Source organism: Malaclemys terrapin, chromosome 19, assembly GCF_027887155.1.
Source record: "Malaclemys terrapin pileata isolate rMalTer1 chromosome 19, rMalTer1.hap1, whole genome shotgun sequence".
Taxonomy (NCBI): domain Eukaryota; kingdom Metazoa; phylum Chordata; order Testudines; family Emydidae; genus Malaclemys; species Malaclemys terrapin.
In genome coordinates, this window is record NC_071523.1 from 7,307,897 (window position 1) to 7,334,042 (window position 26,146).

The following is a 26,146-nucleotide window of genomic DNA, read 5'->3' on the forward strand; positions in this document are numbered from 1 at the left end:
CCAAGCAAGCTCAGGAGACAGGTGGTGAGCTAAAGAGATGAGACAGTTGTGCCAAGCACCGGGGTGGCTGCGGCACGGAGCACGCCAGGGCCCTCACCGTGGGGAGCGTGGCCAGATGGCTGCCGTGCGTTCTTTCCTGCCGCTGCACGTGTACCTGGCAGGGAGCCCTCCTGCTGCTGGGCCTTAAGGAACCCTGGGGGTGTGTGGAGGATAGAGCCAGAGGGGTGTTTCTAATCAGTGGGGAATCAAGGGACACAGGTGGATTCTGGGAAGATGGATGAGGAAGAAAATATCCCACCGCTGTCTTTCCCTGTTACCGGAAGACATCATGTCAGGCCGTCACAGGCGATTAACCACCCGTCAGGCTGTGGCCGGGGTGGGAGTCTCTGCCTCATTAGCTCACCAACGCCCACCATCTCTGAAGGCCAGAGCTGGCTAATGAGTGACTCGCTCTCATGCTTATTAATAGGGAAGCAGGTTTCAAGAAGCGCTGACGATATCTCAGTGAATCGTGGTTTCTGGCTCGCGTGTCCCTGCTGATCTCTGCCCAGGTGCAGCAGCTGCCCCTGGCACCCCGGAGAAATGCCAGCTCCTCTTGCGTTTGGCTGCACGGCCAACACGCAGGCCCTGCAAGGGGGGATCACCCATCCTGCCACCGCCTGACCCACCTGTATTCCACCGTAGTAACGGGCATGTCACCCGCTGGCTGGTGTGTGTGTGCACCAGCGCCCTCTGCTGGCTGGCATCTGAGCCACGCACTGGTGTGTCAGGCTTTCGACTGTTAACAGCCGAGGAGGAATCTGCTTCCAGTCAAGGGGAAGGGGCTCGTGCAGTAGCAGCAAAAGGATCTAATCCAGCCAACAGCGCTTAGAAACAGGTGGATTGGTAAAGAACTATCTCGTCATCTAGTCTCTCTCTCCATGGGGATGCACCTACTCTCCCTACACCCGGCCGGCTGTGCAGTTGAGGAGATCAGGGGTGTCTAGGCCTCCGTGTCCTTCCTCAGCCCCACACGTGATCTGCTCACGCCCTGAAGCATAAAATCTGATTAGCTCTTTCTTAACATGCATAACGACTGCACCAGTGTTTGTTAATGCTCATAAAAATTAGCCAGCTTCTTTTTTATACCCAACCACCGTATCTGACTCTATTGAGCATTCCACCGGTGTGAAGAAACCTTTGCTTTTATCTGCCAGCCATCGCTGTCATGGCTGGCCCCTTGTTCTTATCTGATGGGACTGGGGGAAAGGAGGAGGGAGGCACTGAGCAGTTTTTTCACGCCTCATCTGGAAACAGACCAATCCCCTCCAACCATTTTGTTTCCCAGGCTCCATGGTCCTGGGTTCTGAAAGCTGCCATCACAAACCAGCTCGGCTGTACCCTCTAGCCAGGGTTATGTGTAGGGGTCTGCCAAATTCACGGCCGTGAAACACACGTCACGGATAGTGAAATCTGGACTCCCTCCGTGAAATCTGGTCTTTTGTGTGCTTTTACCTTATACTACAGAGATTTCACAGGGGGAGACCAGCGTTTCTCAAATTGGGGGTCCTGACCCAAAAGGGAGTTGCAGGGGGGTCACAAGGTTATTTTAGGGGCGTCACGGTATTGCCACCCTTACTTCTGTGCTGCCTTCAGAGCTGGGCGGCTGGAGAGCAGCAGCTGTTGGCCAGGTGCCCAGTTCTGAAGATGGTGCCCCGCCAGCAGCGGCGCAGAAGTAAGGGTGGCAATACCACACCATGCCCCTTTTACTCCTGCGCTGCTGCTGGCGGCGGCTCTACCTTCAGAGCTGGGCTCCCGGCCAGCAGCAGCCACCACTCTTCAGCTGCCCAGCACTGATGCCAGCAGCAGCGCAGAAGTAAGGGTAGCAATACCGTTAACCCCGCCCTACCATAACTTTGCAACACCCCCCCCCCCAACTCCTTTTTGGATCAGGACCCCTACAATTACAACACTGTGACATTTCAGATTTAAATAGCTGAAATCATGACATTTAAAATTTTAAAACTTCTGTGACCGTGAAATTGACCAAAATGGACCATGAGTTTGGTAGGGCCCTAGTTATGTGACACAGCTGAGGGACGATGGCCCAGTGTTTAGGGCACTTGCTTGGGACTCGGGGGGTTGTGTTCAAGTCCCTGCTTCACCACAGGCCGCCAGTGTGACCCAGTCACTCAGTCTGGCCGTGCCTCAGTTCCCCATCTATAACATGGGGTGACTAGCCCTGCCCTGCGCTCAGTTACTGCCGTGATGAGGCTCTGATAAGTACGCAGTGAGCTGGGGGTACAACACGGCCTCACACCAAAAGAACCACAGGCCAGTGGAGAGAGAAGGGCTAGGGATCCCAAGGGACTGAAATCTCCATTGGGCCCAAGGAGAGAAGGGGGTCATAAATTCATGGAGGTTAAGTCCATTAATGGCTATTAGCCCGGATGGGTAAGGAATGGTGTCCCTAGCCTCTGTTTGTCAGAGGGTGGAGATGGACGGCAGGAGAGAGATCACTTGATCATTACCTGTTAGGTTCACTCCCTCTGGGGCACCTGGCATTGGCCACTGTCGGTAGACAGGATACCGGGCTAGATGGACCTTTGGTCTGACCCAGTACGGCCGTTCTTATGTTCTTATCTCAGGCCTGGCCCCTGGGGAATTTCTGCATAGCGATGCTCAGTGTGCCATCCCCTATGGCCATGGGCCTGCTGAGGGGAATTATGGGGTATGGTAGAAGGAGCGCTGCATGAGCTCCCTCCAGTGCCAATCCCGGCTGCTGTGCCCCCTCCTGGGGAGTGGCGCCAGCAGAGCTGTGCCAGGAAAAGGACTGGCACAGCTTGTGTCCCCCACGGAGCGGGAAACAGAGGGTGGTTCGGATTCACAACCCTTGAGGCAGTCTGACTGTGTGTTGTCCCTTACTCAGGGCAGACGGCAAGGTGCCAATCCAGCCCTATAGAAGGGAAAGGCAGAATTCTGCTCTTTAAAAGACCCGGTCTGCAGGCTCTGGGTTGAGTTGGTATGTGTTGCACAGCCTGGCTACGTTCTGAGGTCAGCACTGAGGTCCTGCCATGCCAAGGCTGGTTTGGAGCTCCTGTGTGACTGGGGCATCTCAGAAGAAGCAGAGAACCCCACCCCAGGGATTGTCTATCAGGGATCGTTATGCTGATAGAGCGATTGCTGCGCCCTGCTGGCTGAAATGCAGAGTGGCGGATTCGGAGCAAATGTATCGGGCCCATTTGTTTTCTCATTTTTTATACTGTGTCGCTCTAGTGAGAATGATGGAGATAACCCTGCTTTGTATGGCTAGAAGTGAGAGGAAACCCATCCTAGTGTTCGTATAGATCAAGGGTAGGCAACCTATGGCACGTGTGCCAAAGGCGGCATGCGAGCTGATTTTCACTGGCACTCACCCTGCCTGCGTCCTGGCCACCGGTCCGGGGGGCTCTGCATTTTAATTTAATTTTAAATGAAGCTTCTTAAACATTTTAAAAACCTTATTTACTTTACATACAACAATAGTTTAGTTATATATTATAGACATACAGAAAGAGACAGTCTAAAAACGTTAAAATGTATTACCGGCATGCGAAACCTTAAATCAGAGTGAATAAATGAAGACTCAGCCACTTCTGAAAGGTTGCCGACCCCTGGTATATATATTCAAATAACATAGATACAGGGGACTCCTTCCTCTCTCATTCACGCTGGTTTCAGTCTGGAGTCATGTATTGAATTCAAAGAGTTACAGCAGTATCAGAATGGTGTATAAGAGAGATCAGAATCTGGTAGATCTATTTCCCCAAATTGATCCCATCTGCCCGGGGAACAAAGATCTCTCTGTGGTCTGACTCAGTGGAGAAGGAATTGTTTAGTTAATTATTAGTATGGATATGATTTTGTCATGGTAAAATTAGGCAAAATTCAAGGAGCCGTCATGGTAAAAATGTACAAATTCAGGGTATGTTCACGGTGGGGCTGAAGCCGAAGCCCGAGCCCTGCCGTGTGGGGCTGACGCCGAAGAAGTCCCGGAGGTCTGTTCAAGTCACGGAATCCCTGACCTCCATGACCAGATCGTTTCCTCATTGGGTTTATATAACGATCTTTGTAAGCGTCCTGGCGCTTTCCTGAGGTGAAAGGGATGGGCTGTGGTTTCAAAAATGGACTTGTAAACTGCACACGAAAACTTGTGTGCGCAACCACTGGGCTGCATGTTTGTTGGTGCAACAGGGCACCCAAAATGAAGGCGCGCAGACAGAGCTGTCGGTGCCCACTAAAATGCACAAATGCTAATGGGGGGGCGAGGTTAGCCAGGCGCTTTAGAACATGTGGCTTTATACCATACACATACAGGGAGCCCTTCAAACCCACACCCACCTTCACTGAACTGCAGCTAGCTCTGGGGTGTGGCATGGCAGCCATAACAACACTGTAGCCAACACCAGACTTTCCAGGACAGGGGTAGAACGTGCCATTGCAGCCACAGTGCGAATCTGGGGGGGTGGAATGTAGGATGTGGCCACACCAGGAGCATTAGAGGCTTTTGTAGTTGGGGCTATAGCTCCTGGAAGCTTGAGATCTCCCCCCACCCCCACCCCCGCCCGCCCTCGGAAGAAACCACTTAGTGGTTGTTAGAAGGGACGTAATCTGGCAGCGCTTCCTGGCAGGTAACGAGTAAAAGCAGGAGCGGGAGGCACAGCAGAGCAGATTCAGAGAGGATCAGATCCTAGAGCAAGGAGGGATAGGCGCCAAACTTAAATCTCTTCACCTGTCCTGGGCAGAAATGGAATGAAAATCCTTGGCTGTGATTGACTCCAGTTGAAATCAGTGCCAGGCGCAGGTGCTCAGCACCTTTGAAAGCACTGTGGTGGCTATGTAGGCATGCCAGAGCCGAGCTGCAGAGGGTGCGCAGACCCCGACAGCAGAAAGGAAGCAAGGAGGTCAAGAAACGTGGCTGGCTGGTTAAACGGCAAGAGGCAAGAAATGATTCGAGCCGTACCGGGGTCCTTCAGAAAGGGAAAATGCTGCCCCAGTGAAGCGACTAGAAAAGTGCATGAGCTGCACAAGTGAAAACGTCAGCTGGGGAACAGGAAGGGCAAATCACCGGATATCAAAACATGTAACATGAAAATGGTTTAAGTATATCTGATGTGGGAACCCTGCAGGGCAGGAGACGAATAAGCTGTGACAGAGCAATATAAAATACTGAACGGCATGGACAAGGTAAACTGGGTGCACTTATTCACCCTTCCTCATGATACAAGTGAGAATTGAAAAGCAACCCATTTAATACCAATTTAAGGACCTACATTTTTACATAGCCAGTTATTAACCGGTGGAACTCATTGGCACAAGATGCCACTGAGGCTAAGAGCATACTGTTAGCGCTTGATAGGGATACTGAGGACATCCAAAATCATGGTAGATGGAGTAAAACGATGGGATAAAATCCACATGCTTCAGGGCATGACCCAGCACTAAGTGACAGAGATCAGAAAGAAACTTCCCCAATGGGGCAGGTCACTGTGTGTCCCCCACCATCATTCTTGCCCCGTCCTCAGACACACTTGGCATTGGCCACCATCAGAGATCACTGGTCTGATCCAGTGTGGTGATTACGATGTGCCTAAGTGTGGCGTGCTGGTGACTCAGCTAGCAATGGTGAGCAATATATAGTCCCGTGCACACTGGGTGCACTCCACCGTCTCACGTCTTGCAATCCCCGTGCAGTCAGGGGGTTGCACAGGGTATAAATTGGGGCACAATGTGTCCTGTTGTAGTTCCTTCCCCGCTCCCCATTCAAGCTGCTGCTCCCTTCCATCCCCTCCCATGTTCTTCAGCCTGCAGGCCCTATTCCCCTGGTCCCAGGGGTGGCTCTAGCTTTTTTGCTGCCCCAAGCGCGGCAGGCAGGCTGCCTTTGGCGGCACGCCTGTGGGACATCCCCAGTCCCGCGGATTCGGCGTACCCGCTGCCGAATTGCCGCTGAATCCGCGGGACCGGCGGACTTCCCACAGGCAAGCTGCCGAAGGCAGCCTGACTGCCACCCTCACAGGGACCAGCAGGGCGCCCCCCGCAGCTTGTTGCCCCAGGCACACGCTTGGAACGCTGGTGCCTGGAGCCACCTGGCATATATGTCTGTGCAGCAGCTGAAGGGGCCAGTACTCTACCAGGCACCACAAGTTCCATGTTGGACTTAAAGGGGCAGCCACACCCCGGGTTCCATCTGCAGCGTCAGAGAGAACTGCCTGTGGATACGCACCAGGTCCCTTTCAGCAGAGCCTGCTGCCAGCCCTCCCCACCTCGCCCGCTGACGAAACCCTGCTGTCCCCGGGCAGCCCCCTCGTGGTGCCATTTATATTTAAAGGCCGCGTTTAAAATAAATTTGCTGCCAGAAGCGATCATCGGGAACAGGCCAGGCAGGGCGCACACCACTCCCCAGCTCTGATTTATTCAGAGCGATGCCTTGTAGAGTGCTACTCTGTTGTCTCCTGGAAGGGATTTGATTTGGGCTCTGCAGACATGGGGATGCAGGGGATGCGGTGCCGGAAATCCCAGCCCTGCTAGCAACAAGGAGAGAAAAGTTACTTCATGAACTTGGCAAACCTGTGGCTTCAAGAGAACAAGGAGGACTGGCTCAGAGCTCTGTGCAAATCCAACTGCCAAACAACACCGGAATCTGGATGTGGGGGGACCTGAATTGGAGAGGAAGTTGGAGAAGAGGGTGACTGAGGTTCTGCAGGGTGGAGAGCACCTTCACTGGGCAAGAGAGGTATTTGCACTGGGGAAGGGGCATGGTCCTCAGCGCCTGTGCTTGTGGCATAGTGCTGTGACTTGGCCAGTCCTGTTTGGGTGGATGGTAAGCTTGAGAAATGCAACACAGTTGGCCAATGTGGGCCCTGGCACCTACTTCCCAAGGAGCTTTTAAGCACCTTTGCCCCATACAACTCTCCCGGGCAAAGGGAGACTTCACGACAAGCGCTTCCGTTGGCCTCACTCTCCCTCAGCACCGTGTGCATTGTCATTGGCTGACTGGCCGCTGAGTTGTCTTTCCTATGGATTCAATTGGATGTGCCCAACAGGCACAGTCGTCCTAGCTGTTGCTATGTATTATTTTTCTTGATGCACATAGAGACAGGCAGATGTTTTCCCATCTGTGTTCCATGCATTTCTCAAGAGCGACTCTGATGCACCCAGGGATGACGTCCTTGCTCCAGAGTGTCTCAGAGGTCACGTGGGACCCTGCCAGTGAAAGCTCAGAGCAATGGCTAGTTTGAAGTGCTGCATGTCAAATGCCATTCTGGAGTTCCAGCCGGGTGGGCGTATCGTGTCCCCCAAGCGGGAGAGCCTCATTCAGATCCCAGGCTCGAGCCCTAGCTGTTTGGGCTGGCAAGAGATAGGAGCAAGCATAGAGTGGCCATGGGAAGCGAGGAGCTGACATGTGATGTCTTGTCAGCGGGGTGGGCGTCATGTGGAGACAGAGGCCAAAATTGTCAAAACGGGGGGCTCTGATGTGGAGTGCCACAGTTTGTGGGGGCCTGGCCTGAGACCTCTTGAGCGGAGCACCCAGAACTCTTATGGGAGTCAGGGGGAGCCAGAGGGTGCACAGGCCCCTGAAAATCAGGGCTCAGGTCAGGCAGCCGGAAAAAACTGAGACCCCAAAATCAGAGGCTGCTTTGGAATATTTTGGTCTAGGGCACTGCTGCCCCCTGCTGGATGGAGTCCAGCCTGCCCGAGTGTTTTGTGACTCATTCGCTAGCACAAGCTGGGTAGGGGGCCACCAGACCAGAGCAGGTGGTGGTGCCGGGAAAACGCAGGGCTGAAGAGAGGAGCATAGTGGGTGGGGAACTTGGCTGCGAGACCGCAGCTCGGGGAGAGTCCGGCGGATGGGAGCGTGACTCCCCAGAGCTTGAAGGTTTGGTTTTTATGTTCAGTTTATGAAAATACCCAGCGGCCCCTTGGACTTGGGAGACATTTATGCTCTTAACTCTCTCTGAAATCAATGGGGGTTCGGTACTTCAATACCTTTGAGGATCTGGGCCTTCAAACCCTACCAGTACTGAGTAGCCAGTGGGCCATGGCCTAATGCCTGGAAGCAGATCACTCATCCAGAACGAGGTAACCTCTCCCCAGCCCTCCTGGCTCAGGGCTGAAGAGTTTTGCACTCCCACCCTCCAGGGCCCACATATCGCCGCTATCCTTCCAACGCAAGAGGCAGGAATGTTTCTCACTGGGGGACTGGGCTATCGATGTTGGCACAAGCTAGCCCCCTCCTCTACAGATGGCCATGTGCATTTCCCACCCCCACCCACCCAGGGAGCAAGAGGCCAGAAGACGCGGCCACTTCTCCAAGCGCCTCTCACGCTCCCTCCGTCCTGCTGAGCGTGGCACTTCCAAGGCGAGCTGTCCGAGTGACCGAACGGGCCGGGCTGGCGTGCAACAGGAGGAGACGGTAGAACAAAGCATCGGTGTCATCTGCTCACTCCGCCAGCCAGTTCCCCAGCTAAGCGGCAGCACAGCACAACCGAGGCCGCTCCGCTGCTTCCTCTTGACCCGAAAACGCCCCAGCCAGTACAATCCGGGAGGCGAAGTTGTCATGGCGTTGCCATGGCAACGGCACAGGCAACCTTTCCAGCTGAACCTTTGGCTTCGTCCCTTCTCTTTTTCGGCACGTCGCCTCGTGCCCCGCACCGGGCGCCGTCCGCCGTAAGGCGCTAACGAGCAAGCAAAGCCCATTACCTCTGCCGAGCGACAGTCACCGTGTGCACGGGGTCACGGTTTCCCTTCAGCGGCCAACTACCTGGCACTCGGTTATTTTAATAACTAACCAGCCGTTTAGAGCTGCTCCAAATGAAAAGCAGACACCTTTGGAAAGAGGGGTGCTCATCGGGCTGACCCCGGGGAGGGGGCATATGCCAATTTTATGCAGCGCCTCCTGCAGCAGAATCTGACACCTATGCAAACAAAGGGCTCCAGAAGGAGGAATTAAATATAGTGGGGTTGGGGGTGAGAGCTGCTGGCAGCGTTCTTGGGAGCGGCGTGGGGGCGTGGGGTAGCTTGCAGAGAGCCTCCTGTCTAAAACGATGCTGTCTGCCTGGCCTCACTGAACGGAGCAGCGTGAGAGCGATTGTATGGGGGATTCGTGGTATCCCACTCCAATAGGAAGAGGGGGAGGGGGAGGGGGAAGGAAAGGTCAGACGAAAGAAAAGGAACCAGAGGAAAGAACAATAAACAGTGGGGCTAAACAGCGATTGGGATTCTTTATCTGTGGAATTGTTTAAGGGCCCAGTCCTACCCCTGTTGCAATCAGTGGGAGTTTTTCCATCGATTTCAATGGGAACCCTGCATAGTCATTCTTAACGAGTCTCTTTTCTATCTTCAATGCCTCATGGACTTGCCTGCAGGAGTGAATGGGTGACTCCTTCTATGTTGGGCTTTGGTATCGAAATATGGAGGTTTTCCTTTTTAAAAAAAAAAATTAATTAAAACGTGTTTGGCATTAACCTCTAATGCTGTAGGAAACATTTGATTTGCTTTAGTAAGAATCTAATTTAAATAAATATGTTGTTGAAAAAAATCATTGCTCACCAAGCGGTCCTGAGCGGGACGTTGAACATTCGAGTACCTGTCTGTCTATCTATCACTCATGCAGGCATCTGTCTGTCTAGCAGTCTTGTAGGCATCTATCATTCATGAAGATATCTGTCTATCTATCAGTCATCTTGACAACTGTTATCCATCTATCAATCATGTAGACAGCTGTCTATCCCTCTATCACTCATGTAGGCATTTTTTATAGCGACTATATCATCTGGGCATTGATCCCACACTTTTCCTTGTGGTACTGCACCACCATTCAAAGTATGACTATTAACCTATATGGGCTACTCACTATGGCAATGTTTGTCTCAGTTGGCAATTCAATGCTGTGCTGACATCCATTCTCTTTCCCCTCCTGTTTCTCTGCAGTTGCTCCCAAGGGCCCCAAAATCATGATGACCCCAACGAGAGCCCGCGTTGGAGACACCGTTCGGATCTTGGTGCATGGCTTTCAGGTCTGCAGGCTTTTTATCCTCATAGCTGCTTTCGGTTGCACTGACAGATGGTAATACGTCTCCCTATGCAGATTTATGAAGACTGGCAAAGGCGCAGATTGGGGGTGGGGGGAGGGGTTTAGTTTAGTTTGACTTTAGGATTTTATTTTATTTTTTTCCCCAGCAGTCAGGCCCTGAACTGAGCTGCTCATTTTGTTTGCAGGTTCTGCGATTGCACATGCAAAGCAGGGACTTGTGCATACAGATGGGTAACAAGGGCCGTTGGCTTGCAAAGTTCCTTGAGTTGCATGTCCACTCATACTAACTACACACATAAACAAGGCGTGCAATTCCTCATGGATTTTGCATGCTCAATTACACCCTCAACTCTTGAAATTGGCTCTTTTGTCTCCCAGTTCGCAATTGATTTGTTGTCACTTGGAGTTTTCTCTAATAGAAATCACTTCACTAAACAAAGGCCCACGCTTCTCTATACCTGTGGCCTGGCGTATTTATTCTGGAAATGAATAATGCAGTAATTATGAACCTAGCTTGCGACTTAATGGCACAGAGGTGGGTGCTCTCCCTACAGACTAAATATGTGGCTTTTACATCTATGGGATATCTTAACTAGGAAAATCTTTTTGCGGATACAGACTAACACGGCTGCTACTCTGAAACCTGTTAACTAGGAAACAAGTTGTGTTCTTAACTCCTTTTGGCTAACACAAGGGAAAGTCCTAGTGAAGAGAAGGCAGTTTGTAGTTTTAACACATGTTGGCAGGTCGGGGCAATGCTTTGACCTGCTAACGCCTACAATAATTACAGTCTGCCTTGCCTTCGCTAGGATTTTAGCTTGTTAGTTACCACATGTTAGATGATCTGAGTTAAGAACACAGCTTTTTTTCCTGGAGCAGACAAGCATTAAGCTCTAGTATTTTGTTATTATGGGACAGATTCTCTATGGCCTGACACCTGGTGCAGCCCTTCTCATTTGTGCAAAGGAGTTGTGAAGCACCCTCCCCCCCCCTGCCTCCCCAATCTTCCTCTCGTGAGTGGTAGCATTTCAGATCCACCCCTCACGGACAGACTCAAGATGCAAAGCACTGTAGAACCAGCCGCTGTCTGTGCATCCAGCCTGCTGCCTGTTGAGTTTTTAGTCTCATGCCTTTAACGGTAAATGACTTGTGGAGGATTTGAGATCCGCTTCATGCCTTTGTATCTGCGCCTGCCTTTGTTGTTTTTACAAGGCTAACCCAGCTAAGCAAAACCTAACCATGCCAATTAATGTATTCGTGCCACAGAGCCTTTAAGGGTATGTCTACACCGCAGTAAAAGACCCGCAGCACGGCCACGGCTGCGTGGGTCTCCAAGCCGTGGCTCCAGCCTGAGCCCAGATGTCTACACTGCAATGTTTAATCAGAGAATCAGAGAATATCAGGGTTGGAAGGGACCTCAGGAGGTCACCTAGTCCAACCCCCTGCTCAAAGCAGAACCAATCCCCAACTACATTATCCCACCCCGGGCTTTGTCAAGCCGGGCCTTAAAAACCTCTAAGGAGGAAGATTCCACCACCTCCCTAGGTAACCCATTCCAGTGCTTCACCACCCTCCTAGTGAAATAGTGTTTCCTGATATCCAACCTAGACCTCCCCCACTGCAACTTGAGACCATTGCTCCTTGTTCTGTCATCTGCCACCACTCCATCAAGCTCCATCCTCTTTGGAACCCCACTTCAGGTAGTTGAAAGCAGCTATCAAATCCCCCCTCATTCTTCTCTTCTGCAGACTAAACAATCCCAGTTCCCTCAGCCTCTCCTCATAAGTCATGAGCTCCAGCCCCCTAATCATTTTTGCTGCCCTCCGCTGGACTCTTTGCAATTTTTCCACATCCTTCTTGTAGTGTGGGGCCCAAAACTGGACACAGTACTCCAGATGAGGCCTCACCAATGATGAATAGAGGGGAATGATCACGTCCCTCGATCTGCTGGCAATGCCCCTACTTATACAGACCAAAATGCCGTTAGCCTTCTTGGCAACAAGGGCACACTGCTGACTCATATCCAGCTTCTCGTCCACGGTAACCCCTAGGTCCTTTTCTGCAGAACTGCTGCTTAGCCACTCGCTCCCTAGTCTGTAACAGTGCATGGGATTCTTCCGTCCTAAGTGCAGGACTCTGCACTTGTCCTTGTTGAACCTCATCCGATCTCTTTTGGCCCAATCCTCTAATTTGTCTACATCACTCTGGACCCTATTCCTACCCTCCAGCGTATCTACCGCTCCCCCCAGCTTAGTGTCATCTGTTTAGCCCCCACACCTCCCAGCCTGAGCCCCACAAGCCCAAGTCAATTGACCTAGGTTCTGAGACTTGGTGCTACAGGGTTTTTTTTATTGCAGTGTAGACATCCGGTAAGTGCTGAGCACTAGCATTTCAGGGGTGACTTGGGGCGACCCATGCCATCACCTGGAGGATCAGTGAAGTTCTCAGGGATCTTTGAGGTCAGACTATCAATGGTTCCCAAATTTTCCTGGTCAACGTAGCTCCTCCTTAAAAAATTATTGTGAGGTGACTGGCTGGAATGTCAAGCTCAGATATCACCAGGGGTACCAATACCACCGTTTGGGAACCCTTGGATTAGAAGATCTAACGGTCCCTTCTGGCCTTAATATCTGACTCTGTGGATCTTTGGGAGGAGGAAAGGTGCTATCTGCAATGCCAGTAATTAACTCTGTGTTAGTGTCAGGGTGGTCAGCAGAGGTTGCAGTAATGAAAATGACTCTGTTTTATTAAAATGACCCATCTATTTAAAGGTTTCAGAGTAGCAGCCGTGTTAGTCTGTAGCCGCAAAAAGAAGAACAGGAGTACTTGTGGCACCTTAGAGACTAACAAATTTATTAGAGCATAAGCTTTCGTGGACTACAGCCCACTTCTTCGGATGCATATATTTAAAGCTGTTTTCCCCATCTTGGCTGCAGAACGAAGTCTTCCCCGAGCCCTTGTTCACCTGGACCCGTGTTGGGAGCAGGCTCCTGGATGGCAGCGCTGAGCATGATGGGAAGGAGTTGGTCCTGGAAAGAGTGCCAGCTGAGTTAAATGGCTCCATGTACCGCTGCACTGCTCAGAACCCGCTGGGGTCCACAGACACCCACACCAGGCTTATAGTGTTTGGTACGGTAGAAGAATCCTCATGTGTCCCACATTACTCCAGCTTGTTCACAATGTCCTCACTACCCCTGACCAAATAGAAACTGGCTTTCCCTTTGGCCTGGCCATGCTGCCGTGTCATGTGCTGTTTGCGACTCCATGTGTGACTGGCATTTTGATTGTACGGACGTTTGCCAGCGGCACATTTCAGGCCCTTAGCTGAGAATAATCATTAATATTATTTATTTTACAGCTCAAATAACTAGCCCAGGGTCCCTGTCCTGAAAAATTTATGATCAAGAAATGACATTTGTGGGAGTTGTTTATAATGCATACGGGACGATAATTCATTATTTTGGTTCTCTGCCAGTTCTGGGCAAAAAAAATTCATTTAAGATCAACTGAAAACACATTTTTTGAAATTTTTGCAGAGAGGGACAGGGCTATCCTTTTCATACATTGGGCTGCTGAGAGACCACGAATAGAGAATCAATGTTAACCATTGTCCTCCCCGCAGCATGGAGACTAGAAAGAGTCTAGAAATGAGAAAGAGACAAAAACTCTTGAGTAAAAAATCCAACCTCAATTCCTCTCTGACCTGCAGTCAGGAGCCGCTATAGAGATGAGATTCTGTTCCTGCTGCCAAAACTCAGAAATTAAAGAAAACCCAAAGAGTCAGCGAGCGCTGCCCAAGATCACCCTTTTTAGGGTTTCTCACTTCGTTGGGCACCGATCATTGATTGACCCTTGTTATCGAGAAAGGCAGAGTGCAACAGTGGTGTGAAAGAGACATTAGCTTTCCGACGAGATAAATGTGCACTTAAAAAGTCCTTTTGATGTTATCCATCTGAAATTAGCATCTAATTCTAATTAGTATCTATCTATATTTTGTTTTAATTAGAAAACCCAAATATTCCAAGAGGAACAGAGGACTCAAATGGTAAGTTTGGATCCTATACTGTATTTCATCATACATTACAGCTAATTTCTGAGTTGCCTCTGGGGTGGATGGAGAGAACTGAACACCTCATGTTCTTAGAAGGCCATGCCTAGATAAAACTGTGTGCTTAGTCTTATGGCCAAGAATCTTCCATGCCTCAATGAACCAAACATTTTCTGACAATTTATAACCCTGGGGTTATAACCCCGGGGGGTGCGAGACATTCCAGATTTTTTTTTTTTGAAGGTAAATCATCGAAAACACAAATTAAGCACAGGCACGTAAGTACAACTACTTTGTTTCGTCAAATCTGTGTATTTATTAACATCACACATTTTTTAACGATTACTGTAATATACAAACCAAAAATATATCTAGGTTTAAGAGGTGCGAGAACATATTTTGAGACCCAAAGGGGTGCAGGCTGCAGTAAAGGTTAAGAACCACTGGTTTATATTATGATCCGTAGTGTTACTAATCCGCTGGTGAACCACTAGCGGTCAATAAGTAGCAAGACAACCTATGCTGACTATGATGGTTGTTCCTCCGTATAGACAAAGAAGTTTGTTTTCACCATCATCACTTGAGCTGGTCAAAAAAAAATTCATCTAAACTTTTTTCCAATGAAAAAAAGTAATTTTGGACAGCATGGAAGTTTATACGAAATTCCATTTTGTCAATTACTTTTTCAGGTTCTCATTGAAAAAACAAGACCCAAAAATTGAGGGCGGGGGAGGGATCAATTTTGGAGTTTTTCCTGATGAAAAGCTGTAAAATTTCTCAGAAAACGAAAATTTTGGTTTTCATCCAGATTTTTCACAAGGGGGGGAAAAATCATTTCTGAATCAGCTCTCCTCCATTCTCACTGCAATCTGCAGTATTCCAGCCCCCGGCCTGACTTTTCTAGCACAAATTACACTGCTTCCTGGAGTAGTGTTCACTCCCTACCCCGAGGCATTGTGGGCACTCTCCCCATAAGAGCAGGTGCGGAGTTTTCTGACAAAACATTTTTTTCGTCAGAAAACGTTGATGCGTCAAAGCCAAAACTGTTGGCAGTACAGGTTCGGTTTCATCAAAACTCCTGCTTTGAAAATTGGGGGGGAAGTTGAAATGGTCAAAACGGGACGTGTTTTGACATTTTCTAAACAAAAAGTTTTGTTTTCCAGTTCAAAACTACTTTAAAATTTCAAAATGAAATGTATAGCAGAAAAATAAACCAAAAAGAAAAGTCAAAACTGAAATGGAACATTTCAAAATGATCTAAAGAAGATGATTTGATTGATCTGATCCGAAAACCGTTTTGGATTTTTGGTTTGGGACCATGTTTAAGATTTTTGACTTTTCATCCCAGTTCAGGATGGGAAATTTTTTTTTTTGAAAACTCTCATGAGTCGAGAAAAGCATTTCCTGGCCAGCTCTACGTGGAGCTCTTTATGCCAGCAGAGAATTTGCCCCAATAAGGGTTGTGCCTCGTTCTGACACCGCTAAATTTGGCCCTGGTAGCCCTGGGGATGGTGCAGGGTATATTCAAGTGTTGGTAGGGATTCCGCCCTCTACTGACTTGGTTTTCCTACAGCACAGACACCTCCTCCTGCAGTGTTTAAACTGCACTGGTTTGGCACACCCAGTGAATGCCAGACCAGTATGCAGCACAAGTTACAGTTGTGTATCACTTACAACCATTTTGCAACTATCGTATCTTAGCATGCCAGCACCTCAGGGCAGGGTTTTGGGCCAGATTCTGATCTTGAACCAACCACTACGAGAAAGGATGATCTTGTGGTTAAGGGACCTGACTGGGATTTGGGAAAGCGAGGCTCAGTTCCTGGCTCTGTCGCACACTCCGTGTGACCTCAGTTTCACCGTCCCCAAAATGGGGATACCAATGCCTCCATTCTCCCACCCTTTGTCTTGGCTGTTCAGACTGTAGGCTGTTTGGGGCCAAGAGTATCTCTCACTATGTGATTGTAAAGCCAATGGGGCCCCGATCTCCCTTGGGGCCCCCAGCTATTACCATAATACAAGTAATGAATATTAAACTCCATTAGCATTGGTGGGAATCCAGATTAATGTTGCTGAAATAGTGGAGTTACTCCAGATTTACAGCAGCATGACTGTGATCGGAATCTGGTCCGTTGGTCTGTAAAGTGCCATGCCTGGTGGGGGAGGGATAGCTCAGTGGTTCGAGTATTGGCCTGCTAAATCCAGGGTTGTGAGTTCAATCCTTGAGGGGGCCACTTAAGGGTCTGGGGCAAAATCAGTACTTGGTCCTGCCTAGTGAAGACAGGGGGCTGGACTTGATGACCTGTCAAGGTCCCTTCCAGTCCTAGGAGATAGGATATCTCCATTAATTCATAAAAAAAAAAGTAAGTTAAATAAATGTCTATCAGGAATGGTCTAGACAGTATTTGTTTCTGCCATGAGAGCAGGGGACTGGACTCAATGACCTCTTGAGGTCCCTTCCAGTCCTTGAATCTATGAATATATAGAGATCTATAAACAGTCTCTTTGTTTGCATTTAACTACAGGACCACATTGCTAACCCTAACCCTTCTTGTTTTGTCTAGGTTCAGTGACCAGCCCCAACGGCTTCAGACTAATTTTGATGCTCACCCTAACAGTGATCCTGGAGCTGACGTGAAGGCTTGCCTCTTCCTCCTCCTCCCTTGAACAGCTCCACCCAGCATTTACATCTCCGTCAATTGGTTTTCTTTTCTTTTTTTTTTCTTTTCTTTTTCTAAACTATTTACAGTCTTGTTCTCGGTCTCTTTCTGTCTGTGTCTTGGCTTCCTCAGTCGATTTAATTAAAATGAAAAAAATTTCCCCTGGTAAAAGGCAGTGCGTATTATTTGCCATGTGCAATCCTTGGCCTATAGAAAGGGCAATCTGGTCCTTGCACATGCAAAAACAAGAGCCGGTAATTACACACAAAAGCACATACAGGGAATGCATCCAGGCGCATATTTTGCAGATGCAATTTAGGAACCGGTGTTGGCAAAAGTCACCCGATCTAGCCATAGGGAGGCAGAAAGTCTAATAGAAGATGGGGCTGGGAGCGAGGACAGCTGGGTTCTAGCCCCAGCTCTGTCACCAATTCTGTGTGACCTTGGACAAGTCGTTTTGGTCAAAATTTTCAGAGGTAGCCACTGATTTTGGGTTCAGACCCCAACGTTCCAGATTTGCTGAGATCCCATTGCTTTCAGTGGAGTTACACCAGGCGTGATATACTTGGCTTGAAATCAGAATCTGTTTGCTCCCCTTAATGCTTGGTCTTTGGGCTCTTGTGAGTAGAGGAGAGCAAACTAATGGTAGCCCGGTGTTTGTTTAGTACAAAACAGAGCCAATTCTAAGCCCAAGGGCAGATTCTTTAACCCTCGGTTGCTGAGTGCCCAAGTTTGTACATATTCCATGTGCTTTTGTTGTTGTTCTTTATTACATTTATGATGATAGCCCCTGCAAAGGGAGAGCTTCATGGGAACCTGTTTTCCTGTCTCATGAACATTTCTAATGTATAGAAAAGTGTTCCCAAGGCAGAATGACTAACCAAAATCCTGAAACTATTTGCAAACCAAAAAGGCCAATTTTATTTTATTTTTTTATTTTTTTTTTGGTTCTGGGCAATCAAAACATTTTGTTTTCAACCATTTATTTGTATATTTTGATTTGTTTGTTTTGTTTTCTATAATAAGCTTAAGGCTCTCAACAAAACATCCTTTTGACCCAGAAATCCAGACTTGGTTTAGAAAAATGGTGAAACAAAATATTGACAGTCGAAAAGCTTTGGTTTCAACTTTATTTTTGGACTAAAACAAAGTGTCACACCTGGCCCTTTCCCGCAAACAATTTCAGTTGCAACAAAACGGCATGTTCTGTACCAAAATAGCGAACATCATTCTGGGATGTATTAGCAGCAGAGTTGTAAGTAAGACACGAGAAGTAATTCTTCCGCTCTACTCTGCGCTGATTAGGCCTCAACTGGAGTACTGTGTCCAGTTCTGGGTGCTACATTTCAGGAAAGATGGGGACAAATCGGAGAAAGTCCAGAGAAGAGCAACAAAAACGATTAACGGTCTAGAAAACATGACCTAGGAGGGAAGATTGAAAAAATTGGGTTTGTTTAGTCTGGAAAAGAGAAGACTGAGAGGGGACATGCTAACAGTTTTCAAGTACACCTCTACCCCGATATAACATGAATTCGGATATAACGTGTTAAAGCAGTGCTCCGGAGGGGCTGCGCACTCCGGCGGATCAAAGCAAGTTCGATATAGCGTGGTTTCACCTATAACACAGTAAGATTTTTTGGCTCCCGAGGACAGTGTTATATCGGGGTAGAGGTGTATGTAAAAGATTGTTACAAGGAGGAGAAAGAAAAATCATTTTTCTTAACCTCTGAGGATGGGCTTAAATTGCAGCAAGGGAGGTTTAGGTTGGCCATTAGGAAAAACTTCCTAACTGTTAGGGTGGCTAAGCACTGGAATAAATTGCCTAGGGAGGTTGTGAAATCTCCATCATTGGAGATTTTTAAGAGCAGGTTAGACAAACAGTGGTGGCAAATGATAGAACAAGGAGCAATGGTCTCAAGGTGCAGTGGGGGAGGTCTAGGTTGGATATTAGGAAACAATATTTCACTAGGAGGGTGGTGAAGCACTGGAATGGGTTACCTAGGGAGGTGGTGGAATCTCCTTCCTTGAGGTTTTTAAGGCCCGGCTTGACAAAGCCCTGGCTGGGATGATTTAGTTGGGAATTGGTCCTGCTTTGAGCAAGGGGTTGGACTAGATGACCTCTTGAGGTCTCTTCCAACCCTAATCTTCTATGATTCTATGAACACCTGTCAGGGACGGTCTCGATAATACTTAGTCCTGCCATGAGTGCAGGGGACTGGGCTAGATGACCTCTCGACTTCCCTTCCAGAGTCTATGAAAAACATTTCATGGGGCAATTCCCAACCCAGTCCGCCTGACGGCCCTGACTAAGAGCAAGGTCCCATGGTGCCAGGCAGCGTGCACACATACTGAGACAACCGCTGCCCTAAAGAGTTTACAAACTAAATAGTCAAGACAGACGAAGAATGGGTGAGCACAGGTATTAGCAGCCCCATTGTAGCTGAGATGAAGTGGCTTGCCCAAGGTCCATGGCATGAGGGGCAACCCCCCTGAGTCCCAGCCCAGAGACTTAAACACACGGCTACCCCTTTGCTCAGCTCCTCATCCACTGGAGACAGTGGGTGACATCATAGTTCATAGAATCTCAGGGTTGGAAGGGACCTCAGAAGGTCATCTAGTCCAGCCCCCTGCTCAAAGCAGGACCAATCCCCAGACAAATTTTTGCCCCAGATTCTCTAAGTGGCCCCCTCAAGGATTGAACTCACAGCCCTGGGTTTAGCAGGCCAATGCTCAAACCACTGAGCTATCCCTCCCCCTACCAAACACCTTAGCCAGGCTTGAGTGCTGACTTCATTAAATAGCACCTTAGCGCCAGGTACGGTGACCAGATGTCCCGATTTTAGAGGGACAATCCCACTTTTGGGTGCTTTTTCTTATCTAGGCACCTATCTGATCACCTTAGTTCCAGGACAGCTGGAGGTAAATCCTGGGCTGGAGATTAGTGGATTCTGGCTCCAGCCTTGCACTGCACTGCCTGCAGGCTGGTGCCAACTAAACAGATTGCAGAGCTAACACATGCTTAGCAGGATAATAAAATAAAAAGCAGCCTCTAGTCCAAAGGGAGGGGGGAGGGGAGCACCAACAAAGGTCACTTCCTGAAAACTCATTTTAATAGGCAAACAAAATGCCTTAATTATGCTCCAGCATCATTTATTCATGACGCCTCGCTCGGGTCCATGAAGAAACCCTGCTCGGAAATGAATATTTAATTTCCTTGTTCTGACACCTGCTATTTTTTTTTCCCCCTTGGTTTTGTTTAACTGGGATTTGGTGCTTAATCGCATGGCTGTTTCAGCTCGGGGCGGGGGGGGTGGGATTTAGTGTTTTCCGCGCAGCCCGGTTCAGCGCTAGCAATAACACTGCAAACACGCCGCGCTTGGGGAAAAGCAGTGAGGCCTGTAAGATTTTTCCCTTGTTCGGCTCAAACACAAACTGAATATTTATTATTGGTGCAGCAACAAACAATGCCTGGCTTTTTGCTCGCAGGAGGCAATGAGTTTGGGGTTCCCCGGAATCTCTAGTGCACCCCGGCGGGGATGGGGGGGGAATAGCTTTTTGTCCAGCTACAAATATCAAGAGACGCCACTCAATGCAGTGCTCATCTTCTATCTTGCAATACGTCGGCCTGATCAATGGACACGCACCCATTTCTTTCCTTGGGCACTGGAATAAGGCCTCAGCACAGTCATGCTAGACCTCATGTAGACGTGGCAATGCCAAGGGGTGAATCCTCTGTTCTGCCTAGTAAATGCTGGATGCTACTTAGCTGGCATGCCAAAGAAAAGACGCTTATGACGCCACTTCCCTGGGGTTGGGTTTATGTTGTTCTCATCCCAAGCCTGGTTTGGAGCAGCCCAGGGACTGCTCTAAACTACACTGGCTTGAAATAGCCTGTTATAACAACAGGGATCACGAAAGCCCAACATGGCGCCATATAAGGCTGGCTATGCTGGCCGTGGCTTAACCAGGGAGTCTCCCACTCCAGGGGAATCCTCGGCAGCCCATGGATGGCAGCTCTCAGTCCCCTTTACATTAGTGGTGTGGCATGGAGCAGAATCTAGTCCCATATTTACAGCTAGCACCAATCCACCATTAGAGTCAGCATTCCCCTCAGCTATGGGATTGCCTCACCCCATAGGGATAAGGTGAGGGGGTCAGAGTCCGGGTGATGGGCTCACTAGAACATCTTGACTGGAATGGAATGGAACAATCAGGACAGCTGAGAGTAATTAGATACCTCGTAAAGTTTGTCTGGAATGTGGCCCGCTGAGCAGCATCATATAGAGCAAAGACACCCACTGTTGTATTGTGGTGAGGCAGTCAAGCAATTAAAAAAAATAATTGTGATTAATTGTGCAATTAATCACACTGTTAAACAATAATAGAATATCATTTATTTAAATTTTTTGGATGTTTTCTACATTTTCAAATGTATTGATTTCAGTTACAACACCGAATCCAAAGCATACAGTGCTCCCTCAATATTTATTGTTGATTACAAATGTTTGCACTGTAAAAAACAAAAGAAATAGTATATTTCAAGTCACCTCACACAAGTGCAATCTCTTTATAATGAAAGTTGAACTTCCAAATGTAGAATTATGTAAAAAAATAACTGCATTCAGAACTAAAACAATGTAAAACTTTAGCACCTACAAGTCCACTCAGTGAACAATCGCTCAGACAAAAAAGTTTGGTTACAATTTGCAGGAGATAATGCTGCTTGCTTCTTCTTTACCATGTCACCTGAAAGTGAGAACAGGCAAGATGCACTAAAGATTCATATGTCCCTTCATGCTTCAACCACCATTCCAGCGGATGTGCGTCCATGCTGATGACAGGTTCTGCCTGATAACAATTCAAAGCAGAGCGGACCGACGCATGTTCATTTTCATTATCTGAGTCAGATGCCACCAGCAGAAGGTTGATTTTCTTTTTTGGTGGTTTGGGTTCTGTAGTTTCCGCATCGGAGTGTTGCTCTTTTAAGACATCTGAAAGCATGCTCCACACCTCATCCCTCTCAGATTTTGGAAGGCACTTCAGCTTCTTAAACCTTGGGTTGGGTGCTGTAGCTATCTTTAGAAATCTCACATTGGTACCTTCTTTGTGTTTTGTCAAATCTGCTGTGAAAGTGTTCTTTAAATGAACAACATGTGCTGGGTCATCATCCGAGACTGCTATAACATGAAATATATGGCAGAATGCAGGTAAAACAGAGCAGGGGACAGACAATTCTCCCCCAAGGAGTTCAGTCACAAATTGAATTAACGCATTATTTTTTTAACGAGCATCATCAGCATGGAAGCATGTCCTCTGGAATGGTGGCCAAAGCATGAAGGGGAATATGAATGTTTAGCGCATCCGGCACGTAACTACCTTGCAACACTGGCTACAAAAGTGCCATGCGAACGCCTGTTCTCACTTTCAGGTGACATTGTAGATAAGAAATAGTCAGCGGTATCTCCCGTAAATCTAAGCAAACTTGTTTGTTTAGCAATTGGCTGAACAAGAAGTAGGACTGAGTGGACTTGTAGGCGCTAGTTTTACATTGTTTTGAGTGCAGTTATGTAACAAAAAATATCTACGTTTATAAGTTACACGTTCACGATAAAGAGATTCCACTACAGTACTTGCATGAGGTGAATTGAAAAAGACTATTTCTTTTGTTTATCATTTTTACAGTGCAAATATTTGTAATACAAAATAATAATATAAAGTGAGCACTGTACACTTTGTATTCTGTGTTGTAATAGAAATCAATATATTTGAAAAATGTAGAAAAAAATTAAATACATTTCAATTAGTAGTCTATTGTTTAACAGTGCGATTAATCGTGATTAATTTTTTTAATCGCGGTACATTTTTTTGAGTTAATCACGTGCGCTAACTGCAATTAATTGACAGCTGTAATTGTGGTCATTCAAGTCTTCTTAGCGAGAGAACCTCCTGTGCCAAAACCCACAGGCCCCACCCCGTGAGCTAAAGGAGCCTTGGCATCAGCTGCTTGCACTATAGGGCCTGTGACACACAGTTGGCAGGTGTGTTTCCGCTCAGTAGCAGGTAGGGCTGTGCACGTCAGCCTGGCCCTTTGACAGCTCCTCAGAGATGTCCAGCCATCCACTGCATCGGAACCTAACCCAATCTTCTGCTTTCACCCCATAAAGCCCTCCCCTGGCTCCCCCATGAAGAAGGCCACCGGCACGATCCTGCTTGTAACGCAGCTGAAGCTCTGCCCTGACCCGCTCTTTTGACCCACCCAGCCCAGCTGTGGCTGAGTCTGGCCACTTCGTACTGCACAACAGCTCCCCAGCCTCTCGACCCACATCACGGGGTGGCCACTGCACACGCCCCTTCGCTGGCTTCAACGCCTGCCCCCAGGCCAGGCCATTCAAAATGCTGAGAACGTGTTTAGCAACCCGGCTTGGCGCTCTGAGTGCATCACATCCGCTTGAGGGTGCCCACTGGCTCCCTCTGCTGTACCCCCTCAGCCACAAACGCCTAGCCCGCCCCGTTCACCCACCCCATGCTATGTAGCCAGCCAGTGCTCAGGCGCGTGACGCCGGCCTCAAACTGGGGGTCCTGACGCAAAAGGGGGTTGCAAGGCTATAGCAGGGGGCAGGGAATCTCAAGATCACAAAAAATATTGCTGGGGGGAGCTGAAGGGGGATACAGAAAGGGCAGCAGAGCCTTCCCAAAAGTGGGGGTGCAGGGGCCCCCTCCATTGAGGCCCTCCCCCACCAAGGCCCCTCCTCTTCCCCCTGGAGCAGGGGTGGGGGCCGAAAGCAGCCCCTTGCCCATGTCCCCACCCCACCAGGCTTCCCGCCCAGGGCAGGTGGACAGACCCAGGCTCCTCACAGCAGCCCATGTGGTTCTTCCCCCGGGACCCGGCTCCGGTCAGGGGGGGCGGGGCCTCAGAGCCACCACCCGGCCACGGTAAGAGCTGCACGGGCAGCTGTAGGGAGCCCAGCATGGAACCTCCACCTGCACTGGGCGGGGCACACGGGCCGTGGGCTGCTCTCGGGCCTCCTGCACTGCGGACAGGTGGAGGGTCCACCGCATCTCCCCACAGCTGCCCGCATGGCTCTTACCCCCCCTCCACCTCCATCTGCCCTGGGTGGGGAACAGGGCCGGCTCGGGCTTTTTTTCCGCCCCAGGCAAAAAAGCCTCCCACCGCCCCCCCTGACTCCCCCCAGCGCGGCAGGGGAGGGCGCCGAGCCCGGCCGTGGGCCGCTCTCCCCAACCAGCCGGAGCGCCGGGGGTAGGGCGGCGAGCCCGCCGCAGTTCCGCTGGCAGCCAGAGCCCCGGGAGAAGGACAGAGAGCCCGGCTGGGGCTCCACTCTCCCCGGCGGCTAGAGCGCCGGGGGAGGGCAGCGAGCCCACTGCGGCTCCGCTCTCCCCGGCAGCCGGAGCTGGAGCGCCGCACCGCGCCGCCCCCCTCCAGGTGCCGCCCCAAACACAAGCTTGGTGGGCTGGTGCCTGGAGCCGGCCCTGGTGGGGAAGAGGAGAGGGATGGGGCAGGGTCTGCTATGGCCCTCTGCCCCCCCCCATTCTGGCACCAATGGGATACAGCACCCACCGCTCTCCAGCTGCCCAGCTCTGAAGACAGCGCTGCCGCCAGCAGCAGCGCAGAAGGAAGGGAGACGATACCATGAGTACTCATTCCTGTACAGTACTTTGCTATCACTTTGGAGGAGGGGGTTATTAGAGCCTGAAATATTTTCAGGGGGGCAGCAAAAAAAGTTTGAGACATCCTCCCCCCCTCCCCCCCGCTGTAATCTGATCTCCCGCACAGTGCAGGCCACAGAACCTCCCCCACCTACTCCTGTATAAATAATAATAAAGCCAACACCTTCTTCTCCTCCTCCCAGTTCTCCCCTCTGAGGTGATGCACACAGAAAACTGCCAGCTCATAGCAGCTAAGCAGATGGTGAGCTGTGCTCCATGCTCCTGACTGGCTAAGAAATGTAGACGCAGCCTGATTCTGCTAAAGTACCCTATTATTTTGGTTACTCCTGCCTCCCTCCCCTAGCCCCACCAGACCCACGGGTGCCTCTGCCACCTGTCAGGGCTTATCCTTGAGATTGCAGCCTGGGCTGTCATTGACAATATGTTTTTTTCAGTGCCTCGTACAATGGAGCCCTGAGCTGGGAGCTGCTACTGGAACATAAATGTCCCTTAGGTCCCTTTGCAAATCCCAGCCGGCATTACCACACAGCCAGCCAGTTCAGTCCATTCTGCATGGAGCTGGACTTGTCAATAATACGCACGGCCCTCAAACTCTCTCCTGTGGCAAGAGAGAGACCCCCGATTTAGAGCCACAGGGGCTCCCACACTTTACAAAGGGGTCTAACTGCAGAACCAAGCAACGGGATAACAAAAAAAAAAAGACCAGCAAGAGAAACAAAGTCACACGAGGCGAGGGTGACCGGATGTCCTGATTTTATAGGGACAGTCCCTATATTTGGGGCTTTGTCTTATATAGGTGCCTATTACCCCCCACCCCCGTCCCGATTTTTCACATTTGCTGTCTGGTCACCCTACACCAGGCGCATTAGAAAAAAAAACACCCCACACCCGGAGCTAACCGTTCTCCCGACATGGCCTCAGTTTCAGGGAGGGGTATGGCCATGAGTGTGCCTGAGGGGGCTGCCGAATGCTGCTTCATACCCCAATCGATCATGGGCCCAGAAAGGCCCAGCACTAAATCACGCCCCACTGATTGATCCCTTGTGAGCGCTCACACTGCTCACAATAGTTCATTTGTTACCTTGTGCTGAGGCGCTGTGGTATAAAACAGCCTTGCTGGGACAATAGCTCACAGCTTCACAAAGGGCTCTGCCTATGCCTGCCTACCAGGGCCTGCAAGACTTCCTTATTTATGAGTATCCACGGCTCCAGGTTTTGCATTTAAATGCACTGCCTGTGAAACCGGCTTTCTAAAGGCTATTGACCTAATTCGTTTGGATTTAGCACAAAGAACGCCAGTGAAGGCAGACAACACAAGGCGGCGTTCAGTGCTAGACAAGACTAGAACGGGTTGGAAAATACATCAGGACAGGAAGTCACAAGAGTGAAAATTTCTGTGCACCAAAAAGTTTTAATACGAAAGGTCAGAATGAAATGTTGATGTTTTCAGTATCAACGAAACATCAATTTGAACCGGAACGGTTAGTTTCTGGGTGCCATTTTAGCATCGAGTGACAAGGCAAAAGTAAATGGCATGTTGGAAATATTAAAATGTTTTGGTGACAGATATTTTCCCGTGGACAATTCTGATTTTGCCCAAACCACATTTTCAGATTAAAAAAAAACACCACCACATTTTTTGGCAAAGAATGTTGAACCAGCCCTGGAAAATATCTATTGCTCACTGAGCATCCCAGTGAT

General features: G+C 49.3%; 1 protein-coding gene across 2 annotated transcripts in view; it reads left to right on the plus strand.

Annotated features, from left to right (window-relative positions):
* IGSF21 (immunoglobin superfamily member 21) overlaps nt 1–16,918 on the plus strand; it is a 272,639-nt gene extending 255,721 nt beyond the window's left edge. For both annotated transcript variants that reach the window (XM_054009265.1, XM_054009266.1), the window contains 4 exons: nt 9,949–10,034; nt 12,988–13,180; nt 14,058–14,096; nt 16,664–16,918. In XM_054009265.1, the coding sequence (XP_053865240.1) occupies nt 9,949–10,034; nt 12,988–13,180; nt 14,058–14,096; nt 16,664–16,737 (392 nt within the window). In that variant the 3' untranslated portion in view covers nt 16,738–16,918. The remainder of the gene's footprint in view (nt 1–9,948; nt 10,035–12,987; nt 13,181–14,057; nt 14,097–16,663) is intronic.
* Nucleotides 16,919–26,146: the final 9,228 nt, after the last annotated feature.